Consider the following 25,148-nt stretch of genomic DNA (forward strand, 5'->3'; position numbering starts at 1 on the left):
TTAGCTTAATTTACCATTAATAATTTAAAACCTGACACCTTTGTTGGCAACACTGTTTTTTCAGACACTATTCAGCTGGTGACGGTCTCCCTAGCCTTTGGACTGCTTTGAAAAAAGCTAATTTAATCAGTTTCTCCAGTATAATAAGAGCTGTCCGAGGCATTGGATTCTGATCTCGCTTTTCATCTGGTCTGGTTTTCTTCTTGAGAAATATCTACAGACTTCTAACCTCGCTGGATAATTGAAAATCTAATAATGGCGAATGAGAAGATGCTTCCAGCCCAAGAGGCTGCCAAAATCTACCACACCAATTATGTGAGAAACGCCAGGGCCATCGGCGTCCTGTGGGCTGTTTTCACCATATTCTTCGCCATCATTATGGTGGTTGTCTTCATTCAGCCCTACTGGATTGGTGACAGTGTTAACACCCCGCAGGCTGGATACTTTGGGCTTTTTTACTACTGTATTGGAAACCCCATCACCTCCGAATTGGTCTGCAAAGGAAGCGTGTTTGATTTTGGTTCGATCCCCTCAGGGGCATTCAGGACTGCTATGTTTTTTGTAGGCACCTCTATGCTCCTTATCGTAGGCACCATTGTGTGTTTGGGTCTTTTCTTCTTCTGCAACTCCGCAAGTGTGTACAAGATTTGCGCATGGATGCAAACAGCTTCAGGTGGGCAATGTGTTGACTGGTCAGCCTTGCTAATAAGCATAAATACATTAAAACAGTTTAAAAAGATGAAATGCTTTTAATACATTTATTAAGGGTAGATGTCTGATTTATTTATTCGCTATTGATCACAAGGTTGTGAGGCACAGTCACACAATCCATTAAAAAATATCCATATAATGATACAAATGTTTGGTTAGTAACATTCTTTAAAATTATTTTATGTTCTGCTAAAAGAAATTCACACAGCTTTGGAATGACATTAGGTGAATAAACAATGACTGAATTTCATTTTTTGTGTTAGCATCCATTTAAACTCTTAGATTATATCTATATTCCCTGCTGAAAAAACAGCTAAAACCAGCCTAGGCTGGCTGGCTGCTCTTAGCTGGAAGTAACTGGTTTTAGCTGGTCACCCGGCCTGGCCAGGCTGGTCAGGCTGGTTTTAGCTGGTGGTCTCTCAGCCTGACCAGCTAAGACCAGCCTGGGAAAGTGGCCAAAACCCCTCTAAAACCAGCCTGCAGACCAGCTAAGACCAGCCTGGCCAGGCTGGGAAAGTGGCCAAAACCCCTCTAAAACCAGCCTGCTGACCAGCTATGACCAGCTAAAACCAGGCTGGTTGACCAGCTAAAAGCAGCCAACCAGGGTAGGCTGGTTTTAGCTGTTTTTTGTTTCAGCAGGGTTTGACAGGGAATATATTGGAAAGAAATATTTTAAGACATTTTTTGCTTCAGCTAAGTTTAAAACATTACCAACTGTGCATCTATTCCTTGCAACCTCGTTTTCATTCATAAAAAATTAAAATTGCCTCTACCCTGTATAAATGGATATTGTAATTTTCTATCCACTTTTTCCCTGGTGAAAATAACAGCTAAAACCAGCCTAGGCTGGTTGGCTGGTTTTAGCTGGTCAGCAGGCTGGTTTTAGAGGGGTTTTGCCACATTTCCAGCCCGGTCAGGCTGGGAAACCACCTGCTAAAACCAGCCTGACCAGTCTGGGAGACCAGCTAAAACCTGCTACTTCCAGCTTAAACCAGCTAAGACCAGCCAACCAGCCTGAACGTGAATAATAACAATGTGTAGTAAACGGTAAAACCAAACTATCATAATTAAGATAATGCATTAAAATAGTATGGTAAGACACACTAATTTGCAATACCAACCAACAAAACAATCTATTTGTACAGTTAAAAATAGCTGGACACGGATGAGACCGGAAGCCTGACTCATAAAATGTAGGCTACAATTTGTCACGCACGTTCTTACGGGAAATGTAAGGTGGGTAAAAAGTAGTCCATTAAAGGGAGATGTTATAGTAAAATGTAACCTTTGCACTTGATGTTATAGCTGCGTTGATGGTGATGGGTTGTTTGATTTATCCGGACGGCTGGGATGCTCCGGAGGTAAAGCGGATGTGTGGCGAGCGGACGGACAAGTACACGCTGGGGAACTGCACCATTCGCTGGGCTTACATTCTAGGCATTATCAGCATCCTGGACTCAGCGTTACTGGCACTGCTTGCTTTCACTCTGGGCAACCGGCAAGACAAACTGCTTCCAGAAGACTTCGAGGTGGAGAATAGCGGTAAGAGATGTAATGATTAAGGAAAGATTTGGAGGTCAATGACAATGTATTCATGACACAAAATTAAGAGCGTAACATTGTAACAGTAGCTGTGATCTGGATGGATTCCCACTTTGAAAAAAAAAAAAAAAAAAAATTATTATTTTATCATATGATTAATAATATAACAATTATCCACAAATAGTATTTTATTTATCTATACAACAGTTCTTTCTGGTTCTCTAATCTGATTTTCTGAGAACCTTTTCCAGGTGTGGGATATTCTAGTGATAACTGAACTTCAACTGTTTCACTGTTTGTAGTGCTCTGCCTGAGTATTTCTCACAGCAAGTGTCATGGTGGACGCCTAAATTCACTATAAATGTATAAATAATACTTTTTTGTCACACTTGTGACGTCAAACTGTTGTATAAATGCAACTATCACACTCGTAGCCATACAATATGCCTGTATATCAGCACGCTTTGATTACTTACAGCTGAATCTCAGCCATGTTCATATACAGCCATGTCACACTGCTACCTGTGTGATATTGCTTTAAATATTAATTATTCATGACTATACAGTTGAAGTCAAAAGTTTACATACATTCTGATTCATCAGGAAACACAATGCATTAAGAACCAGAGGGTGAAAACTTTTGAACGTGTACATTTTTCTTATTTTGCCTAAATATATTTTTTTATCATTTAGTACTGCCCTTTAGAAGCTACAGAAGATACTTGATACATGTTTCCCAGAAGACAAAATAAGTTATATTTATCCTGATCTTCAAATTCCAAAAGTTTTCACCCCCAGGGTCTTAATGCGTCGTTTTTGAGCATTTGAACCTTTTGTAAGGTTTAGTTGCATATGAGTCCCTCAGTTGTCCTCAGTGTGAAAAGATGAATCACAAAATCATACAGTCATTGTTGGAAAGGGTTCAAATACACAAAAATGCTGAAAAAGCAAACAATTTGTGGGACCTGAAGGATTTTTCTGAAGAACAGCAGGCAGTTTAACTGTTCAGGACAAACAACAACAACAAAAAAAAAAACCCAGCTGTGGATCATTCAGGTAACAACACAGTATTAAGAATCAGGTCTATGGAAACTTTTAGAAATTCAGCTATTATTTTCTCTTGTGGAAAATACGTAAACATCTTTTATGTGAAATATCTTATTCAGGTTAGTACTAAATAATTTTTTTTTTTAGCATTTTGTATGATCCCTCCTATTTTGGTAAAATAATTCACATTTTGCAGATTCTGCAAGGTGTATGTAAACTTTTGACTTCAACTGTATTTAGGTTGCAATAACCTGTAAAAATGCAAAATGCACATTTAGTAATGTTGATGTTTTTATTTGTTTACAGATAAAGCCTGAATCCAAGAGATCTAAACTGAAGTGGACACAAAACTGGACATTTGTACTAAAGTTAAAGGAAATGATCAAATGTATAAACCTAAAGAGAAAGGAGTATGTCACCTTTTTAAAATACTATTTTATACAAAGTAGATTTGTACTTTTTTTTATTGGACAAAGGCTCTAAAATAACCCCAATTAAAAACAACTATTTCAGTCTTTAAAAAAACATACTACAGTTTTGAAGTAAAATTTCCAATGTTTTTTTTTTTGTTGTTGTTGTTTTTAAATTCGAGATTGACAACCCTTGTTTTTATGATGTATTAAATGAAGTAAACTGTTATCAAACATTATTTTGTTTTCCTGCACTCTTTACTTTTTTTCTATTGTTTTGCACAGATTTAGCAATACAATGATTATTTAATATTAACTTTTATCTGTCCAAACCTTTTCACTTCCATTATACAACATTTGTGACCCTGGACCACAAATCCAGTCAAAAGGGTCAATTTTTTTTAAATTTAAGTTTTCCATTGATGTATGGTTTGTTAAGACAGGATAATATTTGTCAGAGATAAAACCATTTAAAAATCTGGAATCTGAGGGTGCAAAATAATCTAAATACTGAGAAAACTGCCTTTAAAGTCCAAATGAAGTTTAAGCAATGCATATTACTAATCAAAATTAAGTTTTGATATATTTACAGTAGGAAATTTACAAAAATATCTTCATGGAACATGATCTTTACCTTTTGGCATAAAAGAAAAATCGATCATTTTGACCCATACAATGTATTTTTGGCTATTGCTACAAATATACCCGTGCTACTTACGGTCACATTTTATTTTTTTCTTTGAAAACAGCAAATCAGACAAACAGGTGCACCCATCTTCCAAATTCTTTATTAAAACACTTCTATCCAGCTAAATAATTTTAGCTTAGATGCAATAGTAGGATTTCTTTTAAAAACTGTACATGGCTGTAATATACAGATCAAGGCAAACTCTTTGGTACACATATATACAGACACACACACACATGCACATGCGCGCACACATAAATCATACGTACAACACACGCGCACTCACAAATGTTTTTTTTTTCTTTTTCTTTTTCCCCCCCAAATATCAAATATCTTTTGGTGGCCCTTGACATTTACTCACTTTATGTGGAAGCTTCTTGTACACAAAATGTACTGACCATGAGTAAGAAGACTTCAACTCTTTAAAATCTAATCCGAGACAGACAAGATCAAAACCTACTGAACTAAACAACACACACACACACACACACACACAAAAGACACTTGTATAGCTGAGAGAGAAACACAGAGGTGTGGCGAATCTTGACACAGAACAGAAACAATATTAATTTATATTCTATAGTCATAAACTAAACCAAACAATTCCCTTTCCATAAACCACCATTCCTTTCCCACTCAATAAACTAAGAGTAACAAAATGATCTCATGAGCATCGCACTGCAGTCCGAGTCGTCAGTACTCGGGAGGATTGGACTGCATCTCATATTAGTACTGCAAAAAAACCACCTCCATTTAAATTTTTTACGACTTCAGAAAATACCCCAGGTACCTAAACAGGCATCTCCTAGGTCTACATTTCATCCTTTGCCAAAATAAGAGGGACGGCAGTAGGATCAAGGCGAGCGTGATCCTCACGAAAACCTCTCAACTCTGAAAAAGAGTAAAAGAAAGCAGCTAGAACAAAAACAGACAGGTTTACTATTCCTCTGGTGAGCCAAGCAAATGAAATTACTCTGGTTAACAGAAGAAAAATAACTACACCGATATGCTCTATAAACTGGAAAGTGATCTGTTGCAGTCTCTTGAGTTCAGGAAGAAATGGCCTGAAGTATATGTGCAGTGACTGCAAGAGCCACTAGAGGGCAAGCCAAGGGTGTCGCAGACAGTCTGCAGCGGTGACTCTTTTCTCTGGCAGGAGCTCCAGCATTGGAAGCAGGAAATCAGCGAAGGTCTCTGCCTCCTCCCGAGGCCACTCGTATTTATCCATCAGAACATCCAACAAACCCCACGGCTTCAGTTTAGTGATGTGCTTCAGGTCACCTACAGAAAGCACACAGTTAGAGTCCAGGCTTCTCATTTCATGCAGTACTCTAGTACTGTTTTTTCTTTGCAATATTCTGCTATTAACATGTCCCACAAAGCCACATAAAACCAACAATCCTTTTAAATGAATGTGATGCATTTTAGTACAATAATGTACACTGGTGAATGTGCAGAACTGTGCATTAAAGAGGTCATGAACTGAGAAACCAAAATTCCTTTGATCTTTGGACATATAAGAGGTCATTGTACTATAAAAAATATCCTGCAAGTTTCAGAACTTGTTAGACTAAAAAAAAGCTTATACTGAATATCTGCCAAAATAACATATTGTGGATTGTGCCACTTTATGACATATCAGTGTGGCTAAACACTTGCCTCCGCAGAAGATGATCAACGCCTACTTCTACATAACTGCCTGTTTATTTTTCATGTAGCGTAAATGACGAGTGAGATCCCAACGTTAGGAAAGAGTGGATGAAATTCCAGAAGATCCAGACCGTGTCATTGAGAACTTGGTCCTTTGTTCACTTCACTTTACCGTGGATTTTCAGAAAGTTTAAAACCAAAAGATGATGCTGTGACTATATTGGATCCGACAGTAATGTCGCACCACACAAGTGTGAGTAACTGTTTTTATTATGTATGTAGTGAACATTGCTTTGTCTGTTTTTACAGATTGTTTGATACGTATTTATGCATTTGCGTGTCCGCCTATGAAGGATGTAGGCTATCAAATATACACAAGTGTTAGCCAATCATAGCAGCGGGCGTTTACTTTCAGGTCTACAATCCGCCATGCCTATTCAAACAGAGCTTTCTGATGAGGGGGGGGGGGGTCAAAAAAAAGAACAGAAAATAGCCTATTACTTCTAAATTATGTTTTGTTTTTTTTGCTTTTTTGAACACAGTAAAAGTCCAAACTAATTTGAACAATTGACAGTAACAAGACTGACTTAATACAATACTTAACAATAACAGTCAGAGATATAACAGTATGACATATGCAAATAACGTTTTACAATTGTCACAAAAACCTTCTCCAAGGAGAAGGCCATGACAGGGTCAGCAACATCTCTTGAGTTCCACATGAGATGTAATAGTCTTCGCATGTTATCTGCTGAAGACCTAGCCCTAATAAACCCAACTTGGTCTGGATGTATAATAGTAGGTAATAAGTTTTCTAATCTCTTTGCGAGTACTTTGGCCAAAATTTTCCCATCTACATTGCCGAGTGAGATGGGTCTATAATTTGCACAGTGTTGTGGGTCTTTTCCTTTCTTGTGAATTAGAGTGATTCTGCTGGTTCTCATACTTTCGGGAAGTTTACCAGTTATCAATGCATTCTGAAAGACAAAGAGCAATTTGGGTGCCAGAAATTCAGATAATTTTTTATAAAAGTCAGAAGGAAAGCCATCTTCCCCTGGGGCACTTCCCACTGGGTTTGAGATCACGTATGGCATCCTTAATTTCCTCTAATGTGATATCATTTTCTAGTGAGTCCCTATCAAATGTAGACAGACATGGAATCCGCAGGGAAGAGAAGAATCTGTCGTATTTTTCAATGGGTACTTCCCCTTGTGATGTATATCTCTTGATAGAAATTTGTAAAAACCTTATTAATTTCTTTTCCATCTGTAATCAGTTTATCTTTATCGTCAAGGATAGAGGGAATAAGGTTCTGCGTGCTCAGCTGTTTGACTCTATGTGCCAAATATTTACCTGCTCTCTCACCTTTTTCATAATAATTTTGTTTTGTGCAAAATAGGGCAAATTCAGCTTTTTTCTGTATAATATCATTCAGCTCCAATTTCAGACTATTCAATTTATTAAAAGTTGCAGAATCCGGATGACTGTAATTTTGTTTTTTCAAGGACCTAATTGTTTCTTCCAGTTTAGTTAATTTTTCAGATTCCATACGTTTGCGTAGCGAACAGTGTTGAATAAGCCTACCCCTCAAAAAAGCCTTAAAAGCATCCCATGTTATACCAGGATCCGAGACAGAGCCCTCATTATATAACCAATAAATTATGTTTTTTGATGTAAAATCTTGACATCATAAGTAGACCTCAGAGAACAGTACAAAATAGGGTTGTGCCGATAGACGATAGTATCGTGTATCGGCGATAGTCAAAGATATCGCCTGTTGCTGATGCCTTTGACGATAGTAAGACGATTATTATTATTATTATGCGTCAAAAAGGCACCTAACTTTGGCAATGCAGCGCGGAGAGTCGGTTCTAGAATGCCTCAGAAACTTGCCGCGGTATAAACGTGCAGTGAAAATGGGTAAGAGATTTATTCATCATACAGTGTACATAGATTAAGTGTAGACAGTCATTAGGATAACAGAGGTAGTAAAATGTGGTTTAGGCTGAATTAAATACGATATGAGAATTAGGGCTGGGAATCGATTCCAAAAAGAATCGATTCCTCAATTCCGAGGCATTGGGAATCGAGAGTCGATTCCAACGTTTGGAATCGATCCTCTCAAGGGGAATCGACTCCTCATTCAGAGCCGTTTTCAGTTCAACAAAACTTACCTCTTAAACGGAAGGCTGCATTCCATGAAGACTGCATATTTCGGCTGCAAGTCATCAAACGCCGATTGACGAAAATAAACGTAATAAAAACGACTCATTACTAAACTCGTCTGAGTTTAAGGATGCAGCCTTCAGTTTGAGAAGCACCCATTAATTTGCCTCTTGCTCGCTAATAGTTATTATAGTCTGATACATTTCCACAAAAAGATTCGTTCGGATAGATCATTTAAATGAACCAGTTCAAAAAACGATTCAGATGTTATTTTACGTGAGAACTGGCTCATGATGTCCACAATTTATAGATTGATCTTATTTACATCTTAAATAAATGCTATTTTTAATATTTCTATCAGCCAATGATAACTCTGAAAGAAAACGCAGAGAGCACGTATCAGTGGCCGAGAGCGCATCTGATTGACAGCTACACCACAAGCTCTTATATCATTCTGCATTTATTGCGAAATTATAGCTCTTATATCAGTGTTGTTGTTAAATTTCTGTTTATTTTGTTTCAGTGTATAGTTTGCTAATTTTGTCATTTTATACATGTCATGTCTTGTTTTATTCATGCAATAAATGCATGTCCACTGCTGAGCTGTGGGTTATGACTAATTTCCTGGGCAATGAATTACAATTTGAAATCAGTCAGAGCTACAGAAAAATAGTATATATATATTTTTTTTTTTTACAAATGAAGCTTCATATTATGAGAAGGTAACTTTATACGGCCTTTTACATCCTGCATTTATTGCGAAATTAGCTTCCTCCAATCTAAAAAACAAGAATCGAATAAGAATCGAAACAACAGTGAGGAATCGATTCTGGAATCGAATCCATCGATTCCAGAATCGATTCCTCACTGTTGTTTCGATTCTTATTCGATTCTTGTTTTTTAGATTGGAGGAAGCTAATTTCGCAATGACCCTAATGAGAATCCGTCTGTATATAGTAAACATAAACATTCACCTCAGTAACATCTGTATGCATTAACTAGAATTACGATGCGATAAAATGGCGCTAAACATATGCACGTGAATACACGGGCACCGTTTCTCCACTATCAATATGAACTGAACTACAACATGAACTGATGACAAAGATCAGACATACAGCGGTAACATTATCGAAATATGACGGGTAAAGAAAGATACATTCATTTACATTCACGCACGCACATTTACCGCTCCCTGAAGATAGCAGAGAATGAAACCGAAAGTAAACTTAAACCTATCCTACAGAACTACCGTCAGCGCTCTGTACACACACAACTTAGTCACATGCACTACCCTTACAAAACGAATAAGGAATTTATTACATATTGACATATTTACATATTATTAAATAAATTAGCAGGATAGTATCGTGTATCGGCGATCTCACAGGCTGACGGTAGGACGATATGAAAATTGTGCATATCGCCCGACACTAGTACAAAATTTTAAAAAAGGCAGCTCATGACCTCTGTAAATTCAAAATTATGATTTCATGTTACCTGTAAAATGTCTGTACATTCAAATATACATAAAACACCAATAAATGAGGCTTTGCTTGGAATTTGTTCGAGATGCACTACCATTCAAAAGATCTGGGCCAGTAATTATTTACATTTCAAATAAATGCTGTTTTGTAACCGTAATGGTTTCCACAAAAATATTAAGCAGCACAACTGTTTTCAACACTGATAAATGTTTCTTGAGCACCAAATCAGCATTGATTCAGCATCAGAATGATTTCTGAAGGATCATGTGACACTAAAGACTGGAGTAATGAGTTCTAAAAAAAATGCAGCTTTGCTACCTAATAAATTACATTTTAAACTATAATGAACATACATTTTTTAATTCTTCTACACAACATGATCATTTTTACTGTTTTTTTTTCTCAAATAAACGCTGCATTAGTGAACACAACAGACTTCCTTCGAAAACACTTAAATGTTATTAACCTCAAAAATGTGAACAGTAGTGTGCATGTTTAACACTCATTTAAAGGGATAGTTCACCCAAAAATAGATATTACCCTATGATTTACTCACCGTCAAGTCATCCTAGAGTGTATATGACTTTCTTCTTTCAGACTAATACAATCAGAGTTGTATTAAAAATGTCTTGGCTCTTCCAAGCTTTATAATGGCAGTGAATGGCTGTTGATATTCAATATTCCAATAAAGTGCATCCATCTATCATAAAAAGTACTCCACATGTCTCCGGAGGGTTTTTAATAATTTTAATTCTTTACATTTATATAGCACTTTTCTAGGTACTCAAAGCATTTTACATAGAAGTTACCGATCTCCTCATCCACCACCAATGTGCAGCATCCAATTGGATGATGTGATGGCAGCCATATTGTGCCAGAACGCCCACCACACACCAGCTTACTGGAGGACAGGAGACAGAGTAATGAAGCCAATCAAAATATGGGGATGATTAGGAGGCCATGATGGTCAGAGGCCAATGGGCAAATTTGGCGAGGATGCTGGGGTTACACCCCTACTCTTTTTCGAAAGACATCCTGGGATTTTTAATAACCACCAAGAGTCAGGACCTCGGTTTAACGTTTCATCCGAAAGGCGGTGCTTTTTGTCAGTATCATATCCCCATCACTATACTGGGGCACTAGTATCCACACAGACCACAGGGTGAGCACCCCCTGCTGGCCTCACTAACACCTATTCCAGCAGCACCTGGTTTTCCCCGGAGGTATTCCATCCAGGTATTCCATTCCATTCCATCCTCTGCTTAGCTTTAGTGGGCGAACAGTCTTGGGCTATAGGGTGATATGACTGCTGGCATAATAAAGCCCCAAATAAAGTAATCTGGTGCGTTTGTGTAAGAGAAATATTTCAAATTTAAAACTATATAAACGTAATCTCTAGATTCCACTAACTGGCGTACGTGCCTCCACGAGAGAGTGGTGTTCCAGCGGATGACGAAGACGTAGCATAAGCTAGTCTGGCGAGAACCAAGTTTTGTTTAAAGCAAAGGAAAACCAGTCTCCTCTTGGCTTATATTGAAATCTGCCAACATTTTTCTTTACAAATCCCTGTTTTGTACTTCTAATTCCGTGTTCGTCACCTCTATGTTCGCCTACATCCTCCATCATCTGTTGGAACACCACTTTCTCGTGTGCATTAATTCACTTCAGAAGGCCTTTATTAACCCTCCTGGAGCAGTGTGGAGCACTTTTTTATAATGGATGGATGCACTTTATTGGACTTAAATTTATTTTTATTTTTTTAATCAACAGCTATTCACTTTCATTATAAGGCTTGCAAGAGCCAAGACATTTTTTTATATAACTCTGATTGTATTGGTCTAAAGAAGAAAGTCATAAACACGTAGAATGGCTTGAGGGTGAGTTAATCATGAGATAATTTTCAATTTTGGGTGAACCATCCCTTTACACTTATAATGCAATTTAATCATCTGAAATGAAATCATCGAAACCAATGACTAGGTGTAAAATGTATTCATAATGGCCGCATTACCTTTCTTGGAGAAAAACTCCTTGGAATATTTTCCGGTCAACATGAGTTTGCGTGGGACGGCCCCCAGCAGTTCAATGATCAAAGCAATGTGGTCTACCATCACACACAAAGAGTGTCGAGCAGGGAGGGGATGTGGTGAGGTGGAGGGGAGGACGAAACATTGAACAACTTGATCAGACAGTGTTAATACAATCATTCACCCATCCTGAGAGAAGAGAGATGAGAAGGAAGGCGAAGAGACGCAGCCATGTCCTGACAGCACTGACGGCAGTCACACAGTGAACAGTTTTCACATTAGAGATTCAGTTTAAAGATTTTAAGAAGAATTGGGCTTGTTTAACACAGAAGTGTTTTTGAATTTCTTCTGCCTCTGGTAGAGCTTAAAGCTAATTTAGCAGAGTCACACCACAAGTCTTTGGCTTTGAAGCTACAACAGTTCGTCTATTGTGATGAGGGTCGCCTCAGACTTGTAAGAAAAGCCTCCTTGTGAACAACTTAACATTAGCTGAAGGAGATTCTAGCAAAATGTTTTCAAAAAGTTGTGACACAAGACTGTGCTGTCAATGGAGCTGCTGGATCTCCTCTTTTCCCTTCAAACCCCGCTCTCAGGGCAGGACTCTTCCTGACTGGCAGGCGTACCTTTACGGCTGAAATATTCCTGTGAAAATTTCCCGCTCAGAGCATAGTGACGGGGGATATGCCCCAAAAGCTCAATAATCAGAGCAAGGTGGTCTGAGAGAGAGAAGACAGACAGAAGAGAACATGATCATGGAATGGAATGGGGACAATAAAAAAAAAAGGCAAATGACAGTGGGCCAGAATGACAGATTACAAACTAAACAGGCAGTCCTACATCAGTGTCTCCAGTCAGCATATAAATGTTTGTTAGTGTCTCCCCAGTGTACATAAACAGAACTGGAATGAGTAAAGGATAGAATGGTGACCGAAGAAACCATGAGGCACACAGACAGGCAAGGTTCTCTATGTTAATAGGAAAATTCAATAAGTACCTTTCTCTTTGAGATGACTTAAACTGGAAGAAGTTTGATCTAATTCTGCTCACGTCATATTTAGGAAAATTACATCAGCTGATTCCAGTGCAATGTGGTCTTCCACAAGACTAAAAACACAGTCTGTTCTAAGCAAGAGGATAATGAATCATTACTGGTTTCTAGCTGTCGCTCCAGTTTGACTTCTTGTCTGACTAGATTCTGCTAAATACCTTGCAGATATACAAATACAATAAGTTAAAGCACAACCAAATGCTTAACCTCCAACGAACACATTTGCCTTTGAAATCAATAGAATCATCTGAAATTTCACTTGATATGTAATTTGTATCTCATTACTTTTATTTATTATACTTGAAGCAACAAGCACAGTGACACAAAACATGCAAATTCTGATTATGGTTAACACAACTGCTGATTAAACTAAATTTATGCTCCAGCACAAACACAATTAGATGACAGAAACTGCTAACTAAGCTTGACTGATGGGTAATAAATTAGGTTTTTAGGAATTTGTAGGTTTACAAATTCTTCCCACACTCAATCAACTTCTAAGGCATGCATCTTTCTGTCTTAGTCCATTTAGTTACAGCAACAACTAAGAATAGAAAACTAGGAGGAACAAAGAAACATGGGTCAATAAAAGAGGCAGAAGTAGTGGGTGAAAGGTGGAGGAAGTGAATATGAAGAGGAAGTTTTTAGAGGAGACTAAGTCTCCATGAATTTTAATAGCAGGCTCTGATTGTTAGCAGGGAAATAACCACAGGATTGCAACACTTAAATCACTGTAATATCATTACATATCAGTATAGAAGAAAACAACAGACAAAAAAAAAATTATTAGATATTTAAATTTCATTACATAGTGCCTGTAGTGAGATTAATAGGACAGTAAATTGACAGTCACATTAAAACTGAAGTCATTAGTTACATTTAAATTTACATACACCTTGCAGAATCTGCAAAATGTGAATTATTTTACCAAAATAGGAGGGATCATACAAAATGCATGTTTTTTTTATCTAGTACTGACCTGACTAATGTATTTCATATGAAAGATGTTTCCATATAGTCCACAAGAGAAAATAATAGTTGAATTTAGAAAAATGACCCTATTCAAAAGTTTACATACACTTGATTCTTAATACTGTATTGTTACCTGAATGATCCACAGCTGTTTTTTTTTTTTTTTTTGTTTAGTGATAGTTTTTCGTGAGTCCCTTGTTTGTCCTGAACAGTTAAAAAAAATTGTTTTGTGTATTTGAACCCTTTTCAGCAATGACTGAGATCCATCTTTTCAAACCAAGGACAACTTAGGGACTGAAAAGAAAATTAAGAAAAATCTTCATTCTGTTCAAAAGTTTACAGCCCTGGGTCGTAATGCATCGTTTTTCCTTCTGGAGCATCCGTAAGCGATTTAATCTTAAGTAATAGTTGCATACGAGTCCCTAAGTTGTCCTCAGTGTGAAAAGATGGATCTCAAAATCATACAGTCATTGTCGGAAAGGCTTAAAATACACAAAAATGCTGAAAAACTAAAGAATTTGGACCTGAAGGATTTTTCTGAAGAACAGCAATGTCAGGACAAACTGTTCAACTGTTCAGGACAAACAAGGGACTCACAAAAAACTATCACTAAACAAAAAAATAAAACAGCTGTGGATCATTCAGGTAACAACACAGTATTAAGAATCAAGCGTATGTACACTGTAAACTATTATTTTCTTTAGTGGGCTATATATAAATGTCTTATGTGAAATATCATATTCAGGTCAGTACTAATTAAAAAAAATAACATGCAGTTTATATAATCCCTTTTATTGTGGTAAAACATTAACATTTTGCAGATTCTGCAAGGTATATGTAAACTTTAGACCTCAACTCTATGTCTCTTATTATAGACATGTACGTGCATCTGTAATTCAGTAATTCAGATTAATTATTAATACTATACATCTTTCCTCAATAAACGTAATGCAAGAAATATTCATCATTTTTGTAATTGAGGCAGAAAGAAGAAATAGTGCATTACCTTCATCTCTGGAGTAATCTTCACCAGAGTGGGGCTCAAACAAATAATCACCAGTGGCCAATTCAAATGCCTGAAAAGAGAAAGAGCAATCAAATATCAGGTCTGAACTGTTACCAAATTGATTTACCTGTTCTCACAAGGGTGCTTGTGGATTTATGTGAAAGCAATGCAGATTAACAAACTGATGAAAGGCCACGTGTAGCTTCTCACCATGCAGGCTGTGCTCCATATGTCAGCGGGTGTGCTGTACCCTGATCCTAGCAGCACCTCCAGGGAGCGGTACTGTCGGGTCTGAATGTCTTCAGTAAAGTGCTTGTGCTGAAGAAAAAAAAAAAAATCATATCAGTACTCAGCTCTGGTCAAAATCTGAATATTCAGTTCAAAAACAGATTAAATCAACTTCTATATTTTCTTTCTTAAAGGGATGGTTCACTCAAAAATGAAAATTCTGTCATTAATTATTCACACTCATGTCGTTCCAAACCCATAAAACCTTCATTCATCTTCAGAACACAAATTAAGGTATTTTTGATGAAACCCGAGAGCTTTCTGACCCTGCATAGACAGCAATGCAACTGACAAGTTCAAGGCCCAGAAAGGTAGTAAGGAAAACATTAAAACAGTCCATGTGACATCAGTGGTTCAACCTTAATTTTATGAAGCTACGAGAATACTTTTTGTGTGCAAAGAAGACAAAAATAATGACTTTATTCAATCAATTTAATCTGTGTATGTGTGCGTCATTGTACTCTCACGAAAACACACTGAAGTCATTATTTTTGTTTTCTTTGCTCACACAGAGTTTTCTCATAGCTTTTTTTAAATCAACTCTTTTACCTTTCTCGGCCTTGAACATGGTAGTTACATTGAGGTCTATGCAGTGACAGAAAGCTCTTCGATTTAATCAAACATATCTTCATTTGTTCAAGGTCTTATGGGTTTGGAATGACACAAGAGTGAGTAATTAATGACAGAATTTTCATTTTTGGGTAAAGTAACTTTGGGTTATTAAGATTCTTACCACCCAGCAGGCGTTGCCAAGGTCAGCAATCTTGACCTTGATCTTGTCTGAATTAAGTGGTTCCAGTGGATTGACCAATAGGCTTCCCGAGGCCAACTTATCTGGAAGAGGAGGAAAAAGCTCATCAAAAACATATGTGGTCACTATGAACTGTCATTAAGTACGTTTCCATTACTGATTTGCACAAAACTTTTGCAATATTTTACAAATGTTCATAAAAAACTAATGTGTAATGATGGCGCTTCTATTAACCGATGTTATGCGACTAAACGTCATTTTTTCCTCTCACGATAGGTCATGACAATAGATGTTGGTAGGTTTTTGTATATCGCAGCCACCATACTAGCCATTCATTTTATTCGTAGGAGATGTAGGTGTCTGTAATGCACCACAGACATGTTCAGTGTAAATAAGGGGTTATCCAAACTTGTGTAGTCAATGCTTGCGTAAGCAGCCACATGAGGTTATAGTACATTAAAGAATGATCATGTCACTTATGTACGCAAGGTGACTTGTAAATGTGAAAATGCTGTTCCCATTGCAGTTTAGCGAAATATTCCTTTTTCGAATTGCCTGAAAAACCACTTCATGTGAGCATGAAAACTATTTTGCGATACATGGGAGTTTTTGCCAAATTTACAGGTTTCCATTACGCGCATTTTCAATTCGGAACTTCAATTTGTGCAATTTAAAGGGTAATGGAAACGTAACTATTGTAAAGTGACTTTTTTATGTGATCTGTCCCTTTAATACAGTTACCAACATGTAAGAATTATAAAATATCTTAAAAATCTAACTTACTAAAAATTTAAAAAGCCACAGAAAAATTCACTGACCGTTCTTTAGCTTATCCTTGTTCTGTTCCCTGGCTCTGGTTCTAGTCTTTTGCTGATCTTGATCTCCGGGTGGCAGATCTTCCTCCTCCAGCTGCTCTCGGCCTGAGGTGCCATTACTATAGCCGGCCTGGTCCACTTCAGGGGACTCTGCCCCATTACAGTACTCATACGTGCTTTCAGCTATATCCTCCAGGCCTATGTTTGCATTATGGTGGTCCTCCTGTAGCAGTTGGCCATGTTGCTGGTCTCCTTGATCGTCCTCCTCAGGCTGTGTTTGACTGGAGTGCATGCAGCCATTACAGTTGAGCTCAAGTGAAGCATCTGAGGTCAGTCTCTCTCTAGGCTCCACTATTACATGAGACACAAAGAAACAAAAATATAAAGGATATATGTTAATAGCAGCTGATTTACATCTAATCACAAATAACAGAAAATTCTAAATGAATTTAACACTAGGACTATAGGAAAATGGTTGATACAAATAGAAACTAACTTATAGTGTCCTCAGTAGCAATGTCCTGCAGTGATGCCTGTCTGAGTGGGGCACAGGATGGGGATTTGGGGGATTCTAGATCCTCCTCCTCTTCCTCTCTGCCTTCAGGCCCAATCTCCATCTCCTCCAAGTCCATAATGCACTTCTCCAGGAGCTCCGCTTGACGCTTCTGTTTCTTCTTTAGCTTCTTTTTCTTGTTTTTTGACATTTTTGTTGCCTGAGGAAGAGCAAGATCGTGTTAATGCTAAAAAGAAAAGCATTTTGATAACAACAAAAAAGATAACTTTATATTTTGAAATGACATGTGTAGCGTAAAAACACCTGCTGAAATAGGAAAACATACCTGTTTAGGTGCCGGGGCAGTGCTCACTGGAAGATAAAGACCAAACAAGTCATTGTCAATGACAGAATTTTAAGAGCATTATGCTAGAGGGTAAGAAAGCTAACCAACAAGTTGTGCTAAGAAGAGGATGTGAACTGGTTAAAAAAAAAAAACTACTGGGGAAAAGCTGACACATAATCATTTGAAAATGACTGAAGCCGTGTAATAAGCGTGCTTCCTCGTGTGTGTCAGTAAGCAGAACTGCCGTACCTGCTGACCCAGATGGAGGGGGAGCGCCTGCTTTCTGCCACTCAGTAGCTTCTGCAGCCAACCGCCTGACATACAGCTCATCCACGTTCATGAGAATGTTCTCTGGCTTAATGTCTGTGTGGATGATTTGACACTTTGTGTGCAAGTAATCCAGACCTTGAAGAACCTGAGAGATTTCAAAAACACAGAGACTCAAACAACTATAAAAATATCTATTAGCATCTTTCTAAGCATACTTGAGCAACATAATTTTAATCACAAGACCAATAACAATACAGTACTTTTACAACAATGCAACACAACATTACATCATTATTATTGGGTATTCACAGCTCTCTAATACAGAAGATTCAAATTGCTTCTGATTCTAATTAAAAAACCTGTAGGATTTGTTTTGTTTTTGAAAGATCTCTTATGTTCACCAAGGCTGCATTTATTTGATTAAAACACAGTGAAAAACAGTAATATTGAAAAATTACAACTATTTTAATACATTTCAAAATGTTATTTATTCATGTGATGGCACAGCTGAATTTTCAGCAGTCATTACTTCAGTTTTCAGTGTCACATGACACTTTAGAAATAATTTTAATATGCTTATCAATATTGAATACAGGATTTTGTTTTTGGAATTCTTTAATGAATAGAAAGTACGAATGAAATGTAAGAAAATTTTTGATTTAAAGGAGAATTTCCAGAATGAACATTTCCTGATAATTTACTCACCCCATATCATCCAAGATGCCCATGTCTTTCTTTCTTCAGCCAAAAAAAAAATTAACGTGGTTTCAGGAAACTATTCCAGGATTTTTCTCCATATAGTAGACTTCAATGGTGGCCAACAAACTAAAGGTCCAAACTGCACTTTCAATGCAGCTTTAAATGGCTCTACATGATCTCAGCTGAGGAATAAGGGTCTTATCTAACGAAACGATCAGTCATTTTCTAAGAAAAATACAAACTTATATACTCTTAAAGGGAGTGCTCCTAATCTCAGTTTGTTACCTGCATAAAAGACTCCCGTTCACAGAAGCAATCAATCAGATTCTGAACTATCCACCATGGCCAAGACCAAAAAGCTATCCAAGGATGTCAGGGACAAGATTGTAGACCTACACAAGGCTGGAATGGGCTACAAGACCATCGCCAAGCAGCTTGGTGAGAAGGGGACAACAGTTGGTGCGATTATTCTCACTCCCTCGGTGCCTGGGGCTCCATTCATAATCTCACCTTGTGGAGTTTCAATAATCATGTGAACGGTGAGTATAATCAGCCCAAATTTACACGAGAGGATCTTGTCAATGAGCCCAAGGCAGCTGGGACCATAGTCACCAAGAAAACAATTGGTAACACACTACGACGTGAAGGACTGAAATCCTGCAGCACCCGCAAGGTCCCCCTGCTTAAGAAAGCACATGTACAGGACCGTCTTAAGTTTGTCAATGAACATCTGAATGATTCAGAGGAGAACTGGGTGAAAGTCAGATGAGACCAAATTCGAGGTCTTTGTCATCAACTCAACTTGCCGTGTTTGGAGGAGGAGGAATGCTATCTATGACCAGAAGAACATCATCCCCACCGTTAAACATGGAGGTGGAAACATTATGCTTTGGGGGTGTTTTTCTGCTAAGGGGACAGGACAACTGCACCGCATCAAAGGGACGATGGACGGGGCCATGTTCCTTCAAATCTTGAGTGAGAACCTCCTTCCCCTTTTGAAAATGGGTCGTGGATGGGTATTCCAGCATGACAATGAGCCAAAACACACGGCCAAGGCAACAAAGGAGTAGCTCAAGAAGAAGCACATTAAGGTCCTGGAGTGGCCTAGCCAGTCTCCAGACCTTAATCCCATAAAAAAAAAAAAGTCTGTGGAGGAAGCTAAAGGTTTCAGTTGCCAAACGTCAGCCTCGAAACCTTAATGACTTGGAGAGGATCTGCAAAGAGGAGTGGGACAAAATCCCTCCTGAGATGTGTGCAAACCTGGTGGCCAACTACAAGAAACGTCTGGCCTCTGTGATTGCCAAAAAGGGTTTTGCCACCAAGTACAAGTCATGTTTTGCAAAGGGGTCAAATACTTATTTCACTCATTAAAATGCAAATCAATGTGTTACTTTTTAAAAATGTGTTTTTCTGGATTTTTTTGTTTTTATTCTGTCTCTCACTGTTAAAATAAACCTACCATTAAAATTATAGACAGACAATTTCTTTGTCAGTGGGCAAACGTACAAAATCAGCAGGGGATCAAATAATTATTTTCCCCACTGTACAAAGAACACATGCAAAGAAAGTCAAACGCCCTTTAAAAAAAATGGTAAACCAACAATGTTTTGAAGTGAATTACACAGATGAAAAACTAACCGAGACTTTTCCAATGTGATTATGCAATGCGTGAAGACACGCATGTGCATCGCAGAGCTAGTGCAAGATGAGCATTTGTGATACAAAAAAATATATATATTTACATTTTTATTTTTTAAGAAAATGACTGATCGTTTTGCCAGATAAGACCCTTGTTCCTCGGTTGGGATCCCCACTGAACTATATGGATAATAATCAACTATATGGAGAAAAATCCTGGAATGTTTTCCTTAAAAACCTTAATTTCTTTTTAACTGAAGAAATAAAGACTTTAATATCTTGGATGGGAGTGAGTAAATTATCAGAAACTTTCATTCTGGAAGTGAATATCTCCTTTAATGCATTTAATGTATTCAATTCTTTATGAAGTAGTAATGCACATTCATCCCTTAAAAATATATCTGTTCTCATGGTTTCATACAAAAAAGGTGTGACAGAAACTAATTATAAAATTATTCAGAATTTTTACTAAAACCAAAACCGTTAAGCAAGACTGTAAACTCATAATTAATCTGTAACTGATCTACTGAATCCAGGACAGCAGTTAATTAGTCAAACCGTAATTACGTGAACACTGATCTGGTTGTGCGGCGGTGTGCCATGTTACCTGTCGAATGATGCTCTTGACACAGGGCAGAGGTAAGCCTTGATAGTTGGACTTTATAATCCATTTAAGCAAGTGGTGCCCCAGAACCTCAAACACCATGCAGACATCTGAAAGATCAAGTGAAGGTCTAATGCTTTTAAAACAGAAACTGCTGGTCATAGCAGTAACTGGAAAAGTTCTAACTGGAAAAACAACAACTGCTTCAAAGTCAGCATTTACAAATGCCCTTGGAAAAGAATTCGGGGTATCTTAAAATAGCACAAGACACCTGCTTGAAGACTTCTTGACCCATTTTCTCTCTCTCTCTCTCACACACACATACATACACACACAAAACATTCTTCATATTCAAGGATACGAGTCCCATTGACCCCTGAGATCTTGAAGTCATCCAGTAGCTGCACAACCATCTCTCTGTTTGGATCATCAGGGTCTGTATTTCTGACCTGAAAATGAAAGAAAGAAAGAAAGAAAGAAAGAAAGAAAGAAAGAAAGAAAGAAAGAAAGAAAGAAAGAAAGAAAGAAAGAAAGAAAGTCGGTTCAGTAATAAATCAAAATACGCTTGCCTAGTATATATTTTTAATCTATATTTTTCACCCTTGTTTGTTTTCTCTGAACCCTTCCTATTTTCTAAACTTATTATTTAAAGCATTTAGATTTCAGAGGTTTCTCGGGATAATTACAGATCTGAGTAGCTTTATTTCATCCAGAGCTGTTTCAGTGTAATGCTCTGCACTTTTCACCACCTTCATTGCAACAAACCGCTTCCCTCTACAAAGAAAGAAAAAGGAAGAGAAAAACAGTATTATTAATAAGCAATTTTGGCACATTATAATGTGTCATACATTACCAGTCAAATGTTTTTGAACAGTATGATTTTTAATGTTTTCAAAAGAAGTCTCTTCTGCTCACAAGCCTGCATTTACTTGATTCAAAGTACAGCAAAAACAGTAACATTTTGAATATTTTTACTATGTAAAATAACTGTTTTCTATTTGAATATATTTTAATTTGACTGAGTTCAAAGCTGAGTTTTTAGCATAATTACTCCAGTCCTCAGTGTCACATGATCCTTTAGAAATCATTCTAATATGCAGATTTGCTGTAATATTATTATAATTATCAATATTTAAATATTTAAAGTATATTTTTTTCAAATTCTTTGATGAATCAAAAGGGCCTGCTTTTAAAATTTCTTTGGGAATGATAGAAATTAATACTTTTCTTTAGCAAGGATGCTTTAAATTGATGATAAAGACATTCATGATGTTACAAAAGATTTCTATTTCAGATAAATGCTTTCTATTCATCAGAGAAACCTGAAAAAGTTCTACTCAGCTGTTTTCAACATTATAATAATGATGATTTCTGAAGGATCATGTGACTGAAGTAAATTCAGCTTTGAAACCACAGGAATAAATTACATTTTAAAATATATTCAAATAGAAAACAGTTATTTTAAACAGTAAAAATATTTCACATTTTTTTGCTGTACTTTGGATCAAATAAATGCAGGCTTGGTGAGCAGAAGAGACTTTGAAAAACTAAAAATCTTACTGTCTGGTAGTATATATTATTCAAAATGATAATGCTCTTACTGGATGTCCCAGGCAAGCCACACAGTGGAGAAATGCCCCCATCCCAGCTTCCGGATCACATGGTATTTGCTATTGAATAGGTCCCCTATTTTCACATGGTGATATCCTCCTAATCAAAGAAGAACAGCAATCCTTCAGCATTTATTCAGACAGCTCATTGATTGTCCTTTAGGGCTGGTTTGACTGTCATTTTGTTAGGGATTGATTTTAAGCAATCAATTTAAAGTACGTTCAACAAGAATAGAAATTAGAACTTGACCAGACTACTAACATTTTAACATAAGTAAATAATAATAAAGCAAAAAAATAATAAAATCATTATTTAAAACATAGGGGTATAAACAGAGGATGATGACAGTACTAAATATCCATTTCTTTTGCAGGTTACAGTAGTTGTGTGCTGCAATTCTAAGCGTAAATTTTAGTTTCACCAACAGATACTTGCAAAAAACAACAACTGTGAAACAAGGAAGTGCATCTTTTGAGCTTTCTTAGACTGAGCTTGTCATTTCAGCTATTTTATATCTTGTCTATAATAATCAAACTGTAACGTCTACAGTTAAAAGACGGTATAGAGCTTTGTCTCCAACCTTTGCAATAGTCATTAGGATCTTCTTGCTCTTCATCGTCAGAGCCGAGGATTTCCTCATCGGGCTCCTGTATCTGGGTCTCTGTAGGGGGCTGCTGTTGTGATGCTGCGCGTGGAGGATGTGCTGGCCTGAGGGATGACAGTACATTTCATTTAGGTCAATGGACACACATTACAGCGCAGTCTATATAGGACAGTCCTCGTACAGTATAAACTCTCATAGAGCAGTCATCTTCATGAAAGACTCTTTGATGCTGATTTGACATGGTCTAAATGTTCTGACAACCATTTCAGCATGTGATTTTCCTTTCTGACACACCACAATTAAATTAAAACACCTTTATTTATTCAGTGAGCTCGCTGAATAACCAAACTGGACTGACCAGAATTGCTTTATACGTGAAACAGAAGTTTGAATTATAACTAAAATTGCTGAATCCTGATTGAACAATTTTTATAAAAAAAATAACACTGTCAAACATTGGCCATAAAGTACCTTTCCAGTCCACAAAAGGTTCTTTTGAGAGGAAAAAAAAGATCTTTAGATTCAAATTCAAATATTCTTTGCACTAAAAAATTGTTCTTTTAATAATCCTCTTTTGGAACCATTATTATTAAGAGTGTAAATACATAAACTTGACTTGTTAAAAACTGAATCAGTCATCTGAATCTAATTCTAAAAAAACACAATGTGCACACAGCCAGTGTTTTGCTTTCTACCACATAAGCTCTTTCATTAAATACTATGGTGACACAATATTGAGTAAAACGTCTACCAGTGTTTGAATGCATTTCACTGCCTGCATTTATCAATGCTTGGTTTAACCCATTCAAGAAAAACACCAGTGTCTTACATCATAAAAAATGAAGTGAAAGAAAGCCCATCTTGATACTGTGCATGCCAAAAAGATGACTTAATCTGTCAAAATGTTAAGAGATAATGTCAAATGAACACGGTTCAACAACTAAGACTAAATAACCAGAGCAAACTCAAGATGACTCATTCTGTACACATCAAACAGTGGCATCTTAACAGACATTGTTTAACAGCCTACTAAACTTCCAGAACATCATAAAAAGTCTACAGATAGAATTGTGCACCATATTATGGTTTGTAATATCTTAATGTCCAATAATCATATCTTAGAAAAGAGTTACTTTGCACAACCAAGTATACATACAGGCAGTTCTTCGTAGGTCTTGTTTAACAGTCTCATTTGATCTCATTTAATCAAACTTATCAGCCAAATACATAACGAATAATAAAAAAATAAAAAAACAAGAGAATAAAGCACAAACTCACTTCTTGGTCGACTTCTTGGCTTTGGCCCTTTTCTTCCTCGCCTGAAGTGCCAGAACTGGTGTGACAAATGAGGTACAACATATGACAATGAAACTATTAATAAAAAATCACTTAAAAGACAGCCAAACATAGCCTGACATGTATGGAGACACGCAGACCGGTGATAGTGATTTCATGTAATCTTATGTAATGCACATAAACAATACACAGCTGGGTGTTTACAGTGACAGGAACTAAGCGCTTTACATGAGTGTAGACGTAGCTCTTTGATAACATAAATGTTTTTATTAGTCTATTTTTATAGCGCCAGGAACATGGATGCAGAGAAGAGGCTAAAGGAAATAAATTCCTGAAGTTTCCACGACAGCAAAGAGGAAAACAGACGCTTTCAACTCTCATCCAGCTGATACGTGCACGCGCCTACTCATAAGATTAACGTCTGTCAAAACAAACAAAAAGTAAAATCGCTTAAAATGAAGGCGATATAAACCGACAGTAAAACGTGCCTCTGGGGCGTGATGAAAATAAATTTAGCTCACTTCAGCTGCAGACCCAGTGGCTACATGCTAACGCTAAAGACACCAACCCATGCGTTAAAATACAGGGTAAAATGTGCATTTATGCTTTAATATTACGCCTGCTCGTTTGAGTCAGAATGTAAGTTAGCCGCCTTGTCTCATCTATAATCGTTATAGCTTCAAATAAGGCTAAATTTATTCAGAGAAAGTCAAGGAAGAGATTACCTTTTCTCTCCATGTTGGCCCCTTAGTTGGCGACTTGGATGGCCCTGCGCATGCGCTCACCTCCGGACACGCGCGTCTTGACTCGTGCGCGTTCACAGCACGAACTGTCATATTTTTTCTGTGTCGAGTACATTTTTTAAATGTATGTGCTTTCGCAGTTATACATTGAATGAAAAAAATGTGACAGAAGTAGCCAGACGTGCGCATTTTAAATTCTTAAATGATAACTTCGATGAACACACGAAAACAAGCAT

At 37.1% G+C, this 25,148-nt stretch overlaps 2 protein-coding genes across 3 annotated transcripts; one reads left to right on the forward strand and one right to left on the reverse strand.

The window, feature by feature from the left end:
• The first annotated feature begins 255 nt into the window (after positions 1-255).
• On the forward strand, positions 256-3,861 carry lhfpl5b (LHFPL tetraspan subfamily member 5b). Its single transcript, XM_073818784.1, has 3 exons — positions 256-673; positions 2,017-2,253; positions 3,607-3,861. Exons 1-3 carry the CDS (start codon positions 256-258, stop codon positions 3,615-3,617), a joined length of 666 nt encoding a protein of 221 aa, XP_073674885.1. The 3' UTR covers positions 3,618-3,861.
• A 615-nt stretch (positions 3,862-4,476) lies between these two features.
• Positions 4,477-24,948, reverse strand: srpk1a (SRSF protein kinase 1a). Of its 2 annotated transcripts, none has more exons than XM_073818782.1 (16): positions 24,895-24,948; positions 24,152-24,206; positions 22,850-22,977; positions 22,260-22,368; positions 21,345-21,432; positions 21,020-21,107; positions 20,662-20,768; positions 17,697-17,862; positions 17,448-17,473; positions 17,105-17,321; positions 16,612-16,959; positions 15,776-15,876; positions 14,965-15,072; positions 14,755-14,824; positions 11,713-11,805; positions 4,477-5,679 (listed from the first exon to the last, which is right to left on the reverse strand). In XM_073818782.1, the coding sequence occupies exons 1-16, from the start codon at positions 24,905-24,907 to the stop codon at positions 5,495-5,497; spliced, it is 1,902 nt and encodes a 633-aa protein (XP_073674883.1). In that variant the 5' UTR covers positions 24,908-24,948; the 3' UTR covers positions 4,477-5,494. The 2 variants fall into 2 exon arrangements, with proteins under 2 accessions (XP_073674883.1, XP_073674884.1); XM_073818783.1 differs by lacking the exon at positions 11,713-11,805 and adding an exon at positions 12,352-12,444.
• Positions 24,949-25,148: the final 200 nt, after the last annotated feature.

Source organism: Garra rufa, chromosome 15 (assembly GCF_049309525.1).
Source record: "Garra rufa chromosome 15, GarRuf1.0, whole genome shotgun sequence".
NCBI classification, from domain to species: domain Eukaryota; kingdom Metazoa; phylum Chordata; class Actinopteri; order Cypriniformes; family Cyprinidae; genus Garra; species Garra rufa.